The sequence below is a fragment of the Ambystoma mexicanum genome, chromosome 2q, assembly GCF_040938575.1.
Source record: "Ambystoma mexicanum isolate Mex_15411 chromosome 2q, UKY_AmexF1_1, whole genome shotgun sequence".
Taxonomy (NCBI): Eukaryota; Metazoa; Chordata; class Amphibia; order Caudata; family Ambystomatidae; genus Ambystoma; species Ambystoma mexicanum.
In genome coordinates this window covers 689,133,878-689,151,324 of record NC_090924.1, presented here as the reverse complement: position 1 = coordinate 689,151,324, position 17,447 = coordinate 689,133,878, and the positions used below count along the sequence as shown (strand labels likewise).

At 47.7% G+C, this 17,447-nt stretch overlaps 1 protein-coding gene across 2 annotated transcripts in view; it reads right to left on the bottom strand.

Moving 5' to 3' along the window:
• Positions 1-10,862: 10,862 nt before the first annotated feature.
• Positions 10,863-17,447, bottom strand: part of RHBDF1 (rhomboid 5 homolog 1) — a 608,603-nt gene continuing 602,018 nt past the window's right edge. For both annotated transcript variants that reach the window (XM_069647898.1, XM_069647899.1), the window contains one exon: positions 10,863-12,080. In XM_069647898.1, coding sequence (XP_069503999.1) covers positions 11,661-12,080 — 420 coding nt within the window. In that variant the 3' untranslated portion in view covers positions 10,863-11,660. The remainder of the gene's footprint in view (positions 12,081-17,447) is intronic.

The window sequence follows — 17,447 nt, the reverse complement described above, 5'->3', positions numbered from 1 at the left end:
GGATGCCCTATCCTACCCTTCAGACCCAGACATATGTGCCCCCATATCTCCCTCCAGACCAAAGTTCCCCATGCCTCCCTCCCAGGCCCATGCCAAGATGCCCCCATCCCTCCCTCCAGACCAATGTGCCTCATCCCTCCTTTCAATCCCACACCAATGCAGACACAACCACATGCCACAATCCCTCCCACCACACAGCAAGATGCCCCCATCCTGCCCTCCAGACCCACACCTAGATGACCCATCCCTCTCCACACCCACACTGTGTCTCATCCCTCCCTCCAGACCCACACCAATGTGCCTCCTTCCCTTTCCCAGATTCACACCAATGTGCATCTGCCTCCCTCCAGACCCACACCAATGTGCACCTATCACTCCGTCCAGACCAACACCAATGTGCCCCATCCCTCCAGACCAACATCAACATGTCCCTATCCCTCCAGACCCACACCAAGATTCCCCACTCCTCCATTCAGACCTCACCTATATACCCCCATCCCTTCCCTCTAGACCCATACCATAATGCGCCACCCTCCCTCCACATACCAAGTTGCCCCATCCCCTTTGCAGACCCACACGAAGATGACCATGTGCCTTTCCCGAACAGCCCCAACCGACCCCCTCTAAAACCACCCATCCTATCCATCCCAAACACACTCTCATTAAACATTACATTCCCCTTTAAATCAGTACTCTAAATTATGTTTTATTAGCCCCTTTGATCAGTTAAATACCACCATCCACTACCCCTGCACTGTTCCTTCTCTTAGCCCTCCATACGTTCCACGTTGAAAATATGAAAATGATTTTTAAAGTACAAGTGATTTTCTCCTCCCCGTCTCAATTTGGTGTCTTGCAGGAAGTTTCCCAGTATGCCCATTTCAATCTCAGCCACCCGAGACCACACAATTTCCTGCTGCTCTTGCAGCCTGCCAGCCAGTGTGTGACCATGATTACACGCAGCAGGAAGCCGGTGCGCGGGTAGGCCGCACCGCGCTGCAAGCGCAAGTAAAGACGCAGGAGTGCCATTGTTGGTCCACGCTCATGACTGCCTTGTGGCAAGCGTGGGGCCGTATTGATTAGGGCAAGCAGTGACGTGCCAAGTCACTGCATGTCTTCGCGCCGCTGTTACTTGGGATCTGTGTACTTTTACCACTCTTGGAGTGGTGTTGGTTCGTGGCTGTGTGACATCTTCCCTACAGGGTTCCGGGTCCAGATTAAGACCATGTCACCTACTGATATGTCGTAGTTTTGGAGGTCTCTGCTTGTGTTTCCCCGCTCAATCAGAAACTGTCTGTTCACACACACTGCTTCACTGTCTATGGAACCTGTGACTCTCCCCTCCACCCAAAGTTTGTGGGCACCTTTGGAACATGGCTTCTGCATTAGGCACCCCTGTTGAACAGTGTGGGGTGGTGCGCTATTCAAGTAAGAATTGAAAAAGTGCCCTTTTCTCGCATCGTCCCTTTCTGTGAGTAATCTGGAGGTTTTGTTGAGGGTACGCATTAGACACTCAGCTTCCCCATTTGCTCGTGGAAATACAGGGGTGATCTTTCGGTGTCGAATTCCCCGTTCTGCCAGGAATTCTTCCAGACCAGCGCTCTGAAACGGTGGCCTGTTGTTGGAAAATACCATCTTTGGTAATCTGTGCGTGGTGAGGATTTTCTCCATCACAGGCACTATGTCGTGCAGGGCCATGGATGGCACAAACTCTACCTCTGGGTACAAGGACCATTGGTCCACCATTACAAGAAATGAGAGTCACGTTGTGTCGAGCCGAAGTCCATATGCACACAGTCCCAGGGTTCTTCACTCCTTGGCATGCATTGTATTAAGGGATCTTTGTGTCTCGGGTGGTTACCTGCTACCATACACATCTTTTTATCAATTCTTCCACTTTTTGTTCGAGGGCAGGGAACCCACTTTCAATCGGAGGCGGCTTTTTGTCTTTGCTGCTCCTTGATGCCCATGGTGGGCCAGTGCAAAAACGTTTGATTAGTGCAGTGGGGACTACCATGCGTGAGCCCCTTAGGAGGAGGCTGTCCTCTGTGAATGTCAGCTTGTGTTTTACTTTCCAGAGCTATTGCAGTTGATTTTGCCTCTCGAATTTTGTTTGAGACCCTCCGGGGCTGTTTTCCACTGCCCTGACACCATGGCTCCTCTCAGGAGTTGGAAACAGTTGTCACTTGTTGACACTTCCCTCAACTCGTCAACCTCCATGGAGTTAGGTATCGTTTCAGCAGTAACTAACCTCACACATTCTTTGGTCTCTGAGATGCTTTCTTCTGCACAGTCATTCTTTTCATTTGGATGCCTGGTTACGACCTGGACTGGCTTCCTGTATGTATATAAATGAAGGTGGCAGCATCCCCAGAGCACTGCAAGCGCCTCCCTCTCTCAATCTGAGAATGCCTCTTTCTCAGTTGTAGATAGAGCACGACTTGCGTATGCTACTGTCCTTGGATTGCCATCATTGTCGGCCTGGGTGAGTACGGCTCCCAGTCCAAATGGACTGGCATCAATGACAATATTCAGTGCTTCTGCCGAGGTCGAAGAAGGCTAATGTGCAGTCATCTGGTAGGGCAGCTTCGATATCTTTGAACAACTTCTGGTCTAGCGGCGTCCATTGTCAGAGTGTGGACTAGTTTGTGAGGTTTCTCAGGGTTCTGAGTTGCCAGGTCTCTTATGAATCGGCCAGAGTAAGTGACCATGCCCAGGAATCTTCTTACTTCAGACATGGTCTCTGGTGCTGTGACTTCGCCTATGTCTCTTACTTTGGGTGGGTCCGCTGATATTCCACCTTCTTGGAATATGAACCCAAAAAATTCTATTCTCTTCATGAAGTCACATGTTTCACGGTGGACGGTCAACCCCAGTGATGGTATTCTTTCCATTACTGCTGCTAGGCGTTCCAGATGTTCGCCTTCTGATCACGCGAAGACAAGGATATTGTCACTCACATTTAACATCCCTTGTAGTACGGCTAGGGCTCCTCGGATAGTGTTCTGAAACACTTTGGCTGCTGACGAGATCACGAAAATGAGCCTTTTGTACCGGTATAGACTGATATGGATTGTGAATGTTGTTATGTATCTGCATTCCTGGTGAAACACGAGCTGGTGATATCCAGATGTCAGATCCAGCTTGGAAAAGAAAGTAGTGCCTTCCAGATACCCCACAATTTTGTCTATCGTTGGCGTTATATGGCACTCTCTTTGATGGCCTTGTTTGGGAGCCTCACGTCTACACAGATTCTCACACTGTCAGGTTGTTTTGGTTTCTGCGGGACAACTATTGGGGATACCCAAGGCGTGGGTCCTTCTACACGTTCGAGGAAGTCCAGATCAATGTGGTTTTGGATTTCCTTCTCAACTCGTTCATGTAGATGGAAAAGTACTCTAGAGTGTTTTAGTGCTACGGTTTGGATTGTTTCGTCTATGTGAAGGCGAATGGGTTCTCCTGACATGCACCCAATGCCTGTGAACACCTCAAAGCATTCCACCCGTGCTTCCACGAAGACTCAGTGTGCAAATTGGATTATCTTCAGGGCCTCTGCAGCAGCGCATCCTAATGAGGTCTGGTCACCCACGTTGGACACAAAAAATTGTGCTTTGATAGTTTTGTCTTCGTGTTGCTCGGGGGGCACAAAGGCTGTTTCCTGAGGCAACAGAGTCTTGCTTCCAGATGTGAATGTTAGCACCTTTGTGTTTTGGAGTGGTGGTGGGCTGTGCAGTTTTTTGGTAATAGGATTCTGCCATCACATTTACCCATACTCTGGTATCCAGGAGTACAGGGATTGTGGTCACTATGGTCATGGAGCAATTCAGCTGGAGTTTCCTCTTTCCACCGATGCATAATACTGCCGAAATGAAGAATACATCTTCAGCTTCCTCATCACCCCATTGCTGTTCTCTCTCTCTCCTTCAGCCGATGTCGCATTTGCACTCTGTAGTGGTTTGTCTGGCGCTGGTCCTCTCGGTCGTTCTTTTCCCCAGGAAACTACAGCTGGTGTCAGCGCTTAGCAAACTTGTGCAAAGTGATTTTGATTGCCACATTGGACTATTGCAGCACAGTCCTTGTGAGGAAGGTCAATGCCGCATTGCGGGCATAGAGCTGGGGTGAAGCGAATCCATTGTTTTCTGTGTTGCCCGGCTCCTCAACCACCAGAGTTTCTTGTCAGGTGTCTTTCCACTGTGCATACCTCTTCCAGCTTTACAGACTTCAATGCCGAATCCATTCTGCATAATCTGACGTCGGCTAATTCGTGGGAGCGTCCCAATCCTAGGATTCTGGGTAATGTGATTCCGGGCTTGTGGAGCATCTGCTGGAGCAGCTTGACAGAATAATACCCAAATATTATTTGCAGTTTCACTTCCCCCTCTTCATTAGTCCACATGCAGGTGGCTGCAAGCTGCCATAGGCGGCTGTGGTATGCATCCAGACTCTCGTCAATCCTTTGCAGTGCTGTTCTCATTACAATCTTCTCGTAGTCAGTGTTGACCATCAGCGCAAAGTATTCTGATAGGGCTGCAATTGCAGCCCCGTATGAGCCACCCGTCGGACGCAATGTCTTAAATACTGTGTAGACTGCAGGGCCTGATGAATATATCATCAGGGACGTTTTAGCTATGTCATCGTGCACGCCAGTGGCGTTTAAATACATTTCTAGACATTCACGCCAAAGTTCCCAGCGTGGGCCTAAGCTGGTCGGGGGCCCCATCAATGTCAAATTCACATATTGGGGCTAGGGACCCCTGCTGACGGGACACTCTTCCACGAGGCGGTGGTGATGGTGCAGCATCATCTTACCCAGCCATAATGACACTGCTCCAAGTCCACTTGGGGACGACTGGTGCCTTTGCACACCCTGTACTGGTGGGCGCACAAGCACTCAAACGCAGCCCCAACCCTCTTTCACCAGTGGTGGTTAATGGGGTGTGCCCACAGGTGGTACCACTGTGCGAGTGGGCGCACAAGCACTCTTGTTTGAAAGCCGCACCCAAATGTAGCACAAGGTGGGGTGGATAGCGTGTCTCCTAATCTCTTAACTTTTCTCTGACGGAGAGTAGGTTTGGCGTGGGGCAATGCAAGTAGAAAATCCGCAGAGCTAATTAAAGTTTCCAAAAATTGAGGCGGGTGCCTCCAATGAGTGTGTATAGTCCTCGTCATAAGGATGGCTTGGGGCGCTTACCGGCGGGATACCAATGTATGCGAGATTCCTCCTGGCTCAGTAGAGTTGCACGAGCATGAGCGGTCCGATGCCGGGCAGCCGCTTGAAGTTGTTGAGATCAGCGGGTGCGCGCTCAGAATAGCTTTGTTGGCACTGGTTGTGTTTGACAGTGATCACACGCAGCAGGGTGCTGGTGCACGGGTAGGCCGTGCTACAAGCGCAAGCAACGACACGGACACAGGAGTGCCTTTGTTGGCCCCTGTTCATGATGGCCTTGCAATGAGCGTGGGCTGTATTTATTAGGACACGCAGTGATGTGTCTTCGCGCCACATCACAAAGACGATGTTGGAGGCTAAGTGCATAGTAGGGAACGAAACGTGCCCAAAGTCACGTGAAGAAAAGTAGGTGAGGCGTTGACATGGTCCGTTTCTCAGAACTACCCTTTATCCTTGTAAATTGTACATAGTATGTGCTGTTTGCAAGGGCAAAGGGCAAATAGTTAAATTCTGCACACTTTAAACGGACCCTCTCCGTCCGTGTATATTGTATAGAATGTATGCTATTCGCAAGGGCACAAACACTCTTTTCCTTATACATTGTGAAGAATTTCTGCTATTTATCCTTTGTCCTTGCGAGAAGACACTACCTAAATAAAACGCATCTCTTTCTGCTTGTGGATGAAAACACCAAACAATGTCCACATGCTATAATCAGACAGCCAAGAAGTAAAGATTGATCAGGTTGCAAAGCCAAGCATACTTAATCAATATAAAGCACTTTGATTTTTACTGAGCAGTAGACTGACATCAGATTCAATATAGGATATGTATGCAATACATGTCTGAGAGACATTAAGCTGCCAGTTCCTAAAAGAAAGTAGGTCAGAAAGGCAAACTATTTGGAAATAGTGCAAAATCCCAGGGGATCTGAATACTTTATCAGTAAATCATTCAACAAGAAATTTGCCCCAATGTTATGTATTTGCGCTAATCATACCCAAAAGATAGAGATAGTTGTGCTGTTTGACGTTTTCCAATTTACGTTCATAAAGCGACTGATCTTTACATAGGTGTCTTCAACTACGTTAATGAGGTAAACAGACTAGAAAAGGTGCCTGCAAACTGCGGCCCTGCAGATGTTTGGGTCTACAGCTCCCATGATCACTGTTTACTAATAAGATATTTTTGGTTTGTACAGAAAATGAAGTAAGCAGGCAAAATGTAAACATGGGATCCGTTTTAAGGGCAAAATAACTGTTTAAAATAATTATTGGTTTGCTGTGAGAGTGCAGTAGTTATTAAATGACATTCTAACTAGGACTACTGGAAAGGGCTTTTTTCTGTAATGTTAATGAAGGGCAAATTTGTAGAACCATGCTATTGCTTGGTTTGTCTCTGCCCGTTTGTAAAGTGTATAGGATTAGGAGCAGCTCCTGGTTGGTCAGAAATAATTTGAATTGTGATAAAGCCCACTGCCGTGTTCTGGGAATTACCAGAACAAGGATTCAGGGGGCTGCGTGCCACCCAGAGCCAGTGGATTATGGTCCTGGAGGTGGTATGGGGTGCATTCCCTGGTCACGTGGCCCTGAGCTTAGCAAATGTCAGGGAATGGTCACATTGTCTAATAACAGGGGTCTCGCACCGTTCATGCCCTGACCCATCGCATTGACCTGTCAAGGCAAGGGCGCCGTGGCTCTGATCTAGACCTTTATAATAGTCTGTTCGCTAGTGGAAAGGTTTCCCCTCACCAAATGAGAATATCCAACTTAAGTTGGCCAGACCTACATTTTCAACACTGAAATGAATTGTTCCCTTTAATGGAGGCCTTTCCGCGTACTCAGCAAAGTTAGCAAGTTTAGTGAAACTGCTACTGGTTTATCTCGCACAGCGAGGGAATTTTCTTTCAAGGTCTGCAGGACTGTGATAAATATTGCAGTTATGTGGATGCATTATTTCGACACCAAAACTGTTCAAATGCGTAGAAACGCACAGGGAAATCTGCGTACGTACTGGAGAAACAAAGTATCCCACTTCCCACACTAATACTGAATCAAACAATACTGCAGGCTTACCAGCATGTTTCCGATAAGTAGGCCATTTGCTAGAAACCATACAGCCCTCTGCCTAGAGCAGGCTGCCTAAGGGAAGATCAGAACCACCTATCTGAAATCCATTTTAGCAGAGCACCCTCATCGAAGATTGTTTCAACCCCCTAGCTCCAAACTAGCCCCAGTTGTGTTCAGATAAATTAGCTAATCCCTGCTCCCAATCACTAGTCCCAGGTGCAGAACCTAGTAAGACCGACTGCAGGGGTCGGGGTGAAAAATATAAATACAGCCAACACCAGTTGCTGAAAGTGGGGTGCATGCGCAGGGTGCTCAATGTTTGAGGAGGTGAAAATCTAAGTGGTGGAAATAGCCTAGTGTGGAGAGACGAAAGAGGCTGGGGAGATGATGGTAGTGGAGAGCAGAAGGGGAAGGTACCATCAGGGGTGGAGAGTGAGCAGAAGATGTGAGTAGCCAGAGAGATTAAGAACGAAGTAGTAACATCAAGAGAGGTGAGCGAACAGAAGGAGGTGGTGGTGGAAAGAGATCTAGGAGGAAGTGGAAACATCAGGAGTGGAGATTGAACAGTAGGAGCAGGTGGTAGCAGGTGAGAGATCCAGAAGAAGGTTGCAACATCAGGAGAAGAGAGTGAACTAAGGAGGTTGTGCTTCCAAAGTTCCAGGAGTTGGAGGTTCTGACATCATTGGATTCCAGGTACAGAAAGGAGGTGGTGGAAGACCAAAGTTGTAGAGGAGGTAGAACCTATAGGTGCACACCCTCCAGTCTGGAAATGACAAAGCCAGCCACATCAAATGCATTGAGTGGTTCAGAGGTGGTAGGAGGGAAGCGAAGAGAAACGACTGATAGAAAAGAGTCATGAGATAGAAAGTAAGCATGAAAAGGTTCCAGAGGGTCAGGTCGACCCTAGGAAGGACCAGCCAGTGTGAGGATGAACAGATAAGATTGTGGAAGAGACAGTTGTCTAGGGTGCCATCAGACTGATCCAGACACCCCTTTCTAGTTCCTCATGTCGGTCACGACCTTGGACCCGTCTACTTGCAGGACTTAGTAAGAGAGGCAGTCTTTGGTACCCCAGTTAGCCTATAACCAGCTGAATGCAGGAGGTTTGTAGACATTCGAAAACCCACAATGCCAGAAGAGAGGCAGTGGGGCAACCTCCCAATAACTGAACAGACTTTGACATTTGCTATGGGCCTGAATACCCTAACTACCGACCCAGCTGGAAAGACTTTACGATAAAATATCATCCTATTATTACCATTATTTCCATTCCTATTTCTTTTGGGCAGCTCCTACTTTTGCATTTCAGTTATTTGATTGGTGTCCCCTAATGCAAAAAGCACTAAACCAATAATATTGGGTCTTAGCATCCTTGTGTGATCCCAGGTGTCCTAAGCAACGGAATACAGAGATGCTAAATTAAGTTCTCTTTGACAGTATGCTTGCGCCTGCTCTGGTGTCAACATCGGAGGATTAGCTAGTGTGAGGAGTCAGGAATGAAACTCTAACATAAGTTAGCCATGTTTTTGGTTAAAGACTTTTATTGAAAATATAAGGGGTGGGGAAAATGCCTCTCTGACCCGGCTCTAAGAGAAATGTCCCTACCTCAACCAAAAACTAAGGATTTGTCAGTGCCAGAATGTCTAAAATCAAAACTGTCCTGTGTCCAAAGTTCTATTCTGACCCTCACACTAAAACTAAACTCTAAGGTCTGGGAAAGTGTTCAAAAAAAGATGAATAACTGCCTTTCAACATAAAGGTTCTGCAACAATATTAATCTTGCTCCAGAGGATGGTTCCATTCCCCTGGATTCCTCTTGGTTCTCTGAAGATTCATGTGCAACAGTTCCATATACCTTTCTTGGCCGACAACATTCTTGATGTGAATCCTTATCTTGACTTTACAATTGTATCTCTCCGGAACATCTGGTTCATACAATCTTTTCCTAGTCATGATGTTCCTTCTCATGACCACTTTGTCAAACAACACAGTTCTTTACTCTTATTAAATAACAGTTCTGGTTTTCTGGTATACTCTCCTGCCAGGACTTCCAATTTTCACCTGCTTGTGATGGCTGCCTGGTATATTCTCCTGCCAGGTCTTCTATTCACATGGGCATTCTGCCCTTTTCCATAGTCGCACACACACTTTGTTTGCCAAAATGTTCTCCGGATATACAATCCGGTCCTGGGTTTTCCTTTGTTCGCACAATTGCCATCTATTTGCTTGTAAGGGTTTAATTTTCTATTTGTTTCCCGTTTTAATGTCAAGTACATTCGCTCTTTCTTTCCCTCTCACTTGCTTGTTTTTTCACTTGCATTCAGCATACCTGCGGACATGCCCCGGGGTCCCTGTGGCCTCTGAGAAGGATTGCCGGTATTCATTGGCGTTGCTGTATGCTCCCGCAGTCAACCAGAGATGTGTTTTAATCTACCTCCTATCCGTGACCACCTGTGCCTGGTTTCGTCGTGTTTCGTGGCTTCCACTTCCAACATCTGCTTCACTCCGGGCTCTGGTAGGGAAAGCGCTGCTCTTGATCGTCTGCGAAAGCCCAGAAGTCACTCGCCAGCTCCTGGCATCCCCGCAGCATGTCTCTCGCTCTGCAGCCTTTTTACTTCTTCGCTGAGCAACCTGGCTCCACCACGCCGGTACTCGTCCTTCAGTATCCTCAGTCTCACACAGAGATGCCGTTCTCTCCAGCCAGCAGCAGACATTGATGTTCTGCTTCACTTGCCTTTTAAAGTTCCCAGGCACAGGTGTGTATGAGTAAACACTAGAATGCTCACTAAGCTTTGGGCATTCCTCATTCGACATTGCTCGATTCTTCTTCATTCCAGTACTTTGGACATTCTGAATCATGAAGTCCAGGTTTTGGAATTGGTTCAGAAGACTTGAATAGCATTTTCAGTAGTCTTAAATGGTGAATGATTTTTGGATGAATAGTAGTTGGAATTGGAGAGCGCGATTTCTTTATTCTTAATGGGAGAAGGAGTGGGCGTATAATAATAGCCCATGAGGGTATTAGATATGGGAAGGTTATTTTCAGGAGAAAATGCGCGATACCATGTCTCACCCGATGAAGCCATGCCATCTCCCTGGAGGTTGTCCCCCTCATGTGATCCTCCCTCATATAGCCACCCCCAGGGTCAGAATCAGGTAGCGGCTGCCGTCTCCTGGCCATATGGGAGGAGGTCACCACTGGGAAATCAGTGATGACTCAATCAGGTTCATCACACTATGCATGTAGAAAACATAAAACTGTTCTGTAGAGGGGGGTAGGAACATCCATTCCTGAGCAAGGCAAAATCTTATTTTCTATTTTGAAATACACTCAATAAAGCCAAATCTTCTAAAAAACACTGAGCATCGTTGCATTACACAAACACACAGGCACACACACACACACACACATGCTAACACAAACATACACCTCTTTACGCTATTTAGACCCCATCTCAAACCTTTTACAAATGCATCAGAAAAAAGTTAATTTACTTACATACCCCATCTACTTTCGTTATGACTGTTGTGTTCTTATGAGCAGAAACATGTGATTGGCTGTTAAAGACATTTTACAATCAATATTCACAATATTACCAAACATGTTTTAAAGAAATTGCACACAGTTTTGAAAATGTTACTTTTTAATGTCCCGGGAACCTTATTGTTTCTGGAAAATTACAGATTATTTAACAATAATATTGCAAATCTTCACTTACAAGACATTTTTGGATAAAGGTATTATTATTATTGTGTAAAAAACAAACACTTGTGTGCAGGTAATTGTGGAACGGGGACCTTAACTAACATTGTGCTAAATCTCCATTTTGTTGGCTGATATTTTAAACAGAATGTACAGCAGCGAAGTAAACACTTTTCTATTGTGCCCATGCAACAAAGGATTATTGGAGCATGGTCAACAATGGAGTATATTTCCACCCTCCCACCCACCCATAAATGTAATAAGAGGCACATTTGAATGCGACGGGTAATTTTCCAGAACAGTTTACGGAATCACAAAATAAATCTTCATGGGAAACAATAAATAAGACAAACAGTCGTACACTTGGTTTTGTTTTTGCATAGAGTTAGTGGTAGCTAAAACGCTACTTTGTAAATGTAATCACCACCATAGCAGTAGTAAACAAAACTGGTTACAAATGGAGTACTGAAATTAGTATTACAAAAATATGGCAACGCAAAATGGTTCAATAAAAGTGAACTACAGTAAGGCACGATTGTTCTGTATTCAGAAAAGTCAGGTGTCTTCTAACAAGGCAAAAGGGCCCTGTCAAGTGCTAAATATTGCATTTTAATTAAAATGTCTGAGTTGAGAATAAAACTTTTCATATAATTAAAATCTTTCGAGGATTTAGTATCTGGTGAAATTTCATCTTCCAGCATAGAAAAGCAGCTCCATTTCTTTAATGAAGCTGAGCGTCGAGGTCATATTTCTCGCAAAATTTATCTGTAAATGGAATGCAAGTCATGTACTCGCACCATTCACACTTGATCGGGTAGAAGTAGAACAAAACCACCAATCCTGAGAAAAGGCCAAAAAAAATAAGCAGGAATATGATAATCTGGCAGCGTTTCCGATACATGTCAAACTTGCCAAAACTAATGTATGGTAAGAAGGCAAAAGACAGAAAAAAGCCACTTATGAAGCCAGAAATGTGGGCAAAGTTGTCGATCCATGGAAGAAGACCAAACGCAAAGAGGAAAAGTACAACTGCCAGCAGTTTGAAGAAAGCTCGCCATGGTCTTGCCAGAATCTGCCAGCTTTGGAACAGTTCCACAAAGAGACAAGCCAAAATTCCAAATTGGGATCCAGCAGGTCCAACCTGCGAAAAGAAGACACATTTTACAACTTTAACCACTTGGACTTTCTATCAACACAATACATTTTTCAAAATCATAAAAACGGAAACTATGTCCTAAAGTGTTTGGCCAGAAGACTCTAAGTGAGGGCAGTAGAGGTTTGAGGAGCTATAGAAGACAACGGGTACTTTCCCGTTATAGCTTGTCTGGTACTGGCATCTGTTTTGAATCAATGGCAGATGTATTGTCTATCAGCTAGTGATTGGTCTCAAGTGTTACGAGTTGTAAAACATACACAGTGACAGAGGCTTTCCTGTCACACTATCCCTATCTTACAAGTATGGGTACGCACAATGCTCCCTCAAGTTGATGCCCCCTTAGATTGTTTGTTTTTCTGTCTGAATGTAATCATAAAGGCGTGTTATCAGTTGTGAGGAGTAATGTAAGTACTCTTCTTTTAGAACATTGGAAATCACTTCAACCAGGGATACATATATTGTGTATATATTTTATCCTCAATTCCCAGAGAGGGGAGGTTGGGTGGGCCACACCGTGTGTTTCTGACTCAGCTGAGTTGCGCAGTTTCAAAGAGTCCGCTTTGGAGATCTTTTCAGACTATTTGGTGCACGGTTCCATTGGTGAAGAAAAGCGGTTTTTCTCTGTTTTGGCGGCCCAAGATAAGTAAGAAGAGCGTGTGCGCTAAAACCCATACAATGTCAAATTGAATTAGCAGCGTTTCTACAGCTGGGTTACAAGTGTGTGCATTTTTTGTTGGTTGAAGACTCCACAGAAGTTGCAGCGATTAGTAGTGCAAAGGCAAGACTTAGAAGAAATGTTGCACTTTCAGAGAAGTCTGGCACAGCAACATCAGGAAAAGAAGCAACACTGTCAAGAGAAGCATGGCACAGCCTGGTCACTGTGTGGAAGCTAAGGCAGTCAAGAGTAGCATGGCAAATAAGGCAATGCATATTAATTACAGAGATTAAAGAGTTTGAAAGCAGTTTCAGTCATAGGGAAATTCTGTCCATGAAACTACTCGTCAAGGAAAGGAAAAAAGTTTAGAAGTAATTGAGTTAGATACATTACAGCAGATAAGGATTTAAGGTGACAATGAGTTCAGCACTAGTGGGCAGAAGCTGACCTACACAAATCCAACCTTTTCTTTTTGCCTCTCTGGTATTGTCAGAGGCTGTCAGGTAAACAGTGGTTATGGGGGAAGAACATACTAATTTTAGTGTTAGGAAGCTATGGTTTGATGCTAATTACTGATGTATTATTTGCAGGTTATCCAGTGTTCCAGGGCAGCTAGAAGTGTAAGGAAACCAGAGAAATCCTAACCATTTTTTATTTTATCCACTTCCCGGTTTCCCCCAGTCTGGTCAACTCAATAGTCGTTACAATTCACTGTTGGGTGAAACGGTTTGGGGGATCTGGTGGGCTATTCGTCTTCTCCTGCAGGATTTCAGCGCTGGGACCCAATACATTCTCTAGCATGGGATAACTGGCCCTCACACTAAACAAGAAACATACAAAGAAAATATATGGCAACACAATATAATAACAATATTAACACAATGGCCCTCATTACCAGTTTGGCGGTAACCGTGCCGGTAAAACCGGCCAGTAGCTGCCAGACCTGTAATGATTCACCAGCACCTGACTTGCCAGAAACACCAGGGCATTACAACCCTGGCGGTCTGGTAAATCAGGCACCGGTAAAATGTTGATCCCCATTCCCATAGAGTCCATGGGAATGGGGACCACAGAAGCACCTGCACCGGTAAAAACTGTGCAGGTACTTCCGTGAAAGGCTGCGGGCGGGTGCCGTTCTGCCCGCCAGGTCTGACCCTGTCGGGCAGTACGGCACCCGCCCTCACTCGTAGTTTTCTTGTCCGGAAACAACGGTGCTGGTAAGCTTACCAGCACCGTTGTTTCCGGACCGGCAAACTTGTAATGAGGGCCAATATCTGAATGACCTTCTCCTGTCCTGGGTAAGGTCCCTTGCCCAGGAAGGAACAAGTTAATCACCTGTAACTGTTGTTCTCCAGCATGGGTCTGGCATGGCTTCACATGCTCATGAATATTCCCCGTCGTCAGGCTGGGAATCCTCGGTAAAGAAAAAATCAGTATCAGTTTCGTTTCTGATCTGTCTTTCTTAGTAGTAACCAATCACTGATCTCTGGGTCATACTGCCCCCAGCCAATGACTGCCCTCTCCCTAAACCCCGCCTCTGGCAGCCATCCTCAGATTTGGTAGAACGCCAAGTGGCAGTATGACCAAGTGAAGAGCCGCAGAGGGGTAGGTGGGAGGGTTCGCATGTGAATCCATGCCAGACCCATGCTGGAGAACAACAGTTACAGGTAAGTAACTTGTTCCTTCTACAGCATGGGGTCTGGCATGGATTCACATGCTCATGAATAAAAGAATACATAGCAGTATACACATGCACAACCACGGGAGGTGGCAACAGGCTCAACATTAAGCAATACAACAACTCAACATTAAGCATCTCTTACCTCCTCACCAGGCTCACCTCAAGCGAACAGGTTGCGCAGCACTGCTTGGCCGACCCTGGACTCCTCCCTGGAGTCCCAATCGACGCAGTAGAATCTTGTGAAGGTGTGCGTCGACCTACACGTAGCAGCCCTGCAGATGTCCAGCAGGGGCACACTAGACAGGAACGCCGTGGTAGCAGCGATCGCTCTGGTCGAATTGGCTCTCAGACGGCCGGGCAGTGGTCGGTTTGCCAACCAGTGACAATGCATGATGCAGCCGGAGAGCCATCTGGAAATGGAAGTCTTCGAGAGAGCCTTCCCTTGATTCACAGATCCAAAGTTCACGAATAGCTGTGACGTCTTCCGAAAACTCTTCGTGCGCTCCACGTAGAACTTCAGCGCTCTAGCTACATCCAGCGAGTGCAAAGTCCTCTCGGCCGGCGTCGAAGGGAAGAAAACTGGTAGCACCAAGGGCTCATTGAGGTGGAAGTCCGACGGCACCTTGGGCATGAAAGAGGGGTGCGTCCTAAGCACTACCCTTGTGTCATGAAAAGTCAAGTATGGAGGCTTGCAAGATAGGGCCTGAATCTCTCCCACTCGTCGTGCAGAGGTGATGGCCACAAGGAACGCTGTCTTCCATGACAGGAACTTCAAAGGCACCGAATGCATAGGCTCGAATGGGGCTCCCATGAGCCTGGTCAGCACCACATTAAGTTCCCACGCCGGGGCTAGGGCCTTCACCGGCGGGAATGATCGGAATAGTCCCTTCATAAATTCCTTTACCAGGCGATGAGACCACAAGGACGCCTGTCCCATAGTCCTGGTATATCGGGAGATGGCAGCCAGATGTATTTTTATGGAGGCGTGAGCCAGTCCAGCTTTGGCCAGCGACAGTAAGTACGGCAGCACTTGAGGACTGTAATCCGCAGAGGGTTAATCTTCTGTGCACGGCACCAGACAGAGAACCTCTTCCATTTATGACCGTAACACTTGAGGGTTGAGGACGCCCTGGCTTTTGCAAGAACCTCTCTGCAATCAGCCGGGATATCGTACCCTCCAAACTCTAGTGCTGCAGGAGCCAGGCCTGCAAGTTCAGCGACTGTGGGTCGTGGTGTAGAATGGCGCCTCCTTCTCTGGAGAGAAGATCAGCATCCGTCGGCAGCCTGACTGGCGAGGACGTTGACAAGTCCAGAAGGTCCGGGAACCAGACCTGCCTCGGCCACGCCGGTGCGACGAGGATCATCCTGCACCTGGACTTCTTGAGCTGGCTGATGAGGCGGAGCAGCAACGGCAATGGAGGGAACGCATATGGAAACAGGCCGTCCCAAGGGAACGAGAAAGCATCGCCCATGCTCCTCGGCTGTGGGAACCTGCTGGCGAACCTCTGGCACTTGGAGTTGGTCGCCGTCGCAAACAGGTTGATCTGGGGTTTGCCCCATCGTTGGAAGAGTCGATCCACTTGATCCTGGCGCAGTTCCCACTCGTGGCACGAGCGCAGCTCCCTGCTGAGTGAGTCGGCGATGGTGTTTTTTATTCCTGCCAGGTGGAAGGGAACCAGAAACATCCCCTGGGCGACGGCCCAGTGCCACAGATCCTGGGCCTCCTTGGATAGGGCTGGGGATCTGGTGCCCCCCTGCTTCCGTATGTAGAACATCGTGGTGGTGTTGTCGGTGAAGATCCTCACCACTTTGTCCTTGAGGGACGGGAGGAACGACTTGAGCACCTAGAACACTGCACGGAGCTCCAAGATGTTGATGTGAAGAGACCTCTCCTCCGGGAGCCAAAGGCCTCTTGCGTGGAGATCTCCGCTGTGGGCCCCCCAACCCTCCAGAGAGGCGTCCGTAGTCACTGTCTCCTGAAACGCCGGGGTTTGAAAGTCCATGCCCGTCGTGAGGGGAGCCCAGGTGCCCCACCATAGGATCGCCCGACGGAACTCCTCGTCAAGGGGGATCCTGTCCTCAAAGCAGCCCCCTGCCCGAAATCAGCGGGCGTCGAGGAACTCCTGTAGCAGACGCATCCGAAGTCTGCAAAGGGGCACAAGGTAGATGCATGATGACATCATCCCGAAAAGGGACTTGATGGACCTCACCCTGGCCACGTCCGTGGCTAACAGTCGCTGTACCTTGCCCAGGATGGTTTTGGTCCTCTCCTCTGAAGGGGAGGCCAACTGCTCCACTGTATCGAGCTTCGCCCCCAAAACAGTGCTACTTGCGACAGAACCAGGTGGGATTTGGGGTAGTTGACAGAGAACCCCAGCTCCGTGAGCAACCGGACGGTCCTTGCCGTATGATCGACAGCGAGTTCCTTTGACCTTACCCGGATTAGCCAGTCGTCCAGGTAGGGGTAGATGTGGATCCCCTGCAGGTGCAGCCGCGCCGCCACTGGTGCCAGGCACTTGGTGAAAACCCTGGGTGCCGACTTTAATCCGAATGTTAGGGCTCTGAATTGGTAGTGGCGTCCTTGAACCACGAACCTGAGGAACTTCCTGTGCCTTTTTAGAATGGGGATGTGGAAGTAAGCATCCTCCAGGTCCAGCGACGATAGGAAGTCGCCTTCCTCCAGCTGTCCCAGTACGTGCTGGAGGGTGACCATCCTGAATTTCTGTGCCTTGATGTATTTGTTTAACCGACGCAGGTCTAGGATGGGGCGCCAACCGCCTGTCTTCTTCCTGACGAGGAAGTACCTTGAGTATACTCCGGGGCCCCGGAGCCTCCTGGGGACGAGCTCGATGACACCTTTGTTGAGCATCGCCTTTACCTCCAACAGCAGTTGAGGGACGTGATTCTCCTTCCTGGCCACGGGAGGAATGCAAGGGCACTTCTTTAGGAATTCCAGCGAGTGCCCGTTGGCCAGGGTGTCCAACACCCAACGATCGGTGGAGATGGACTCCCACAC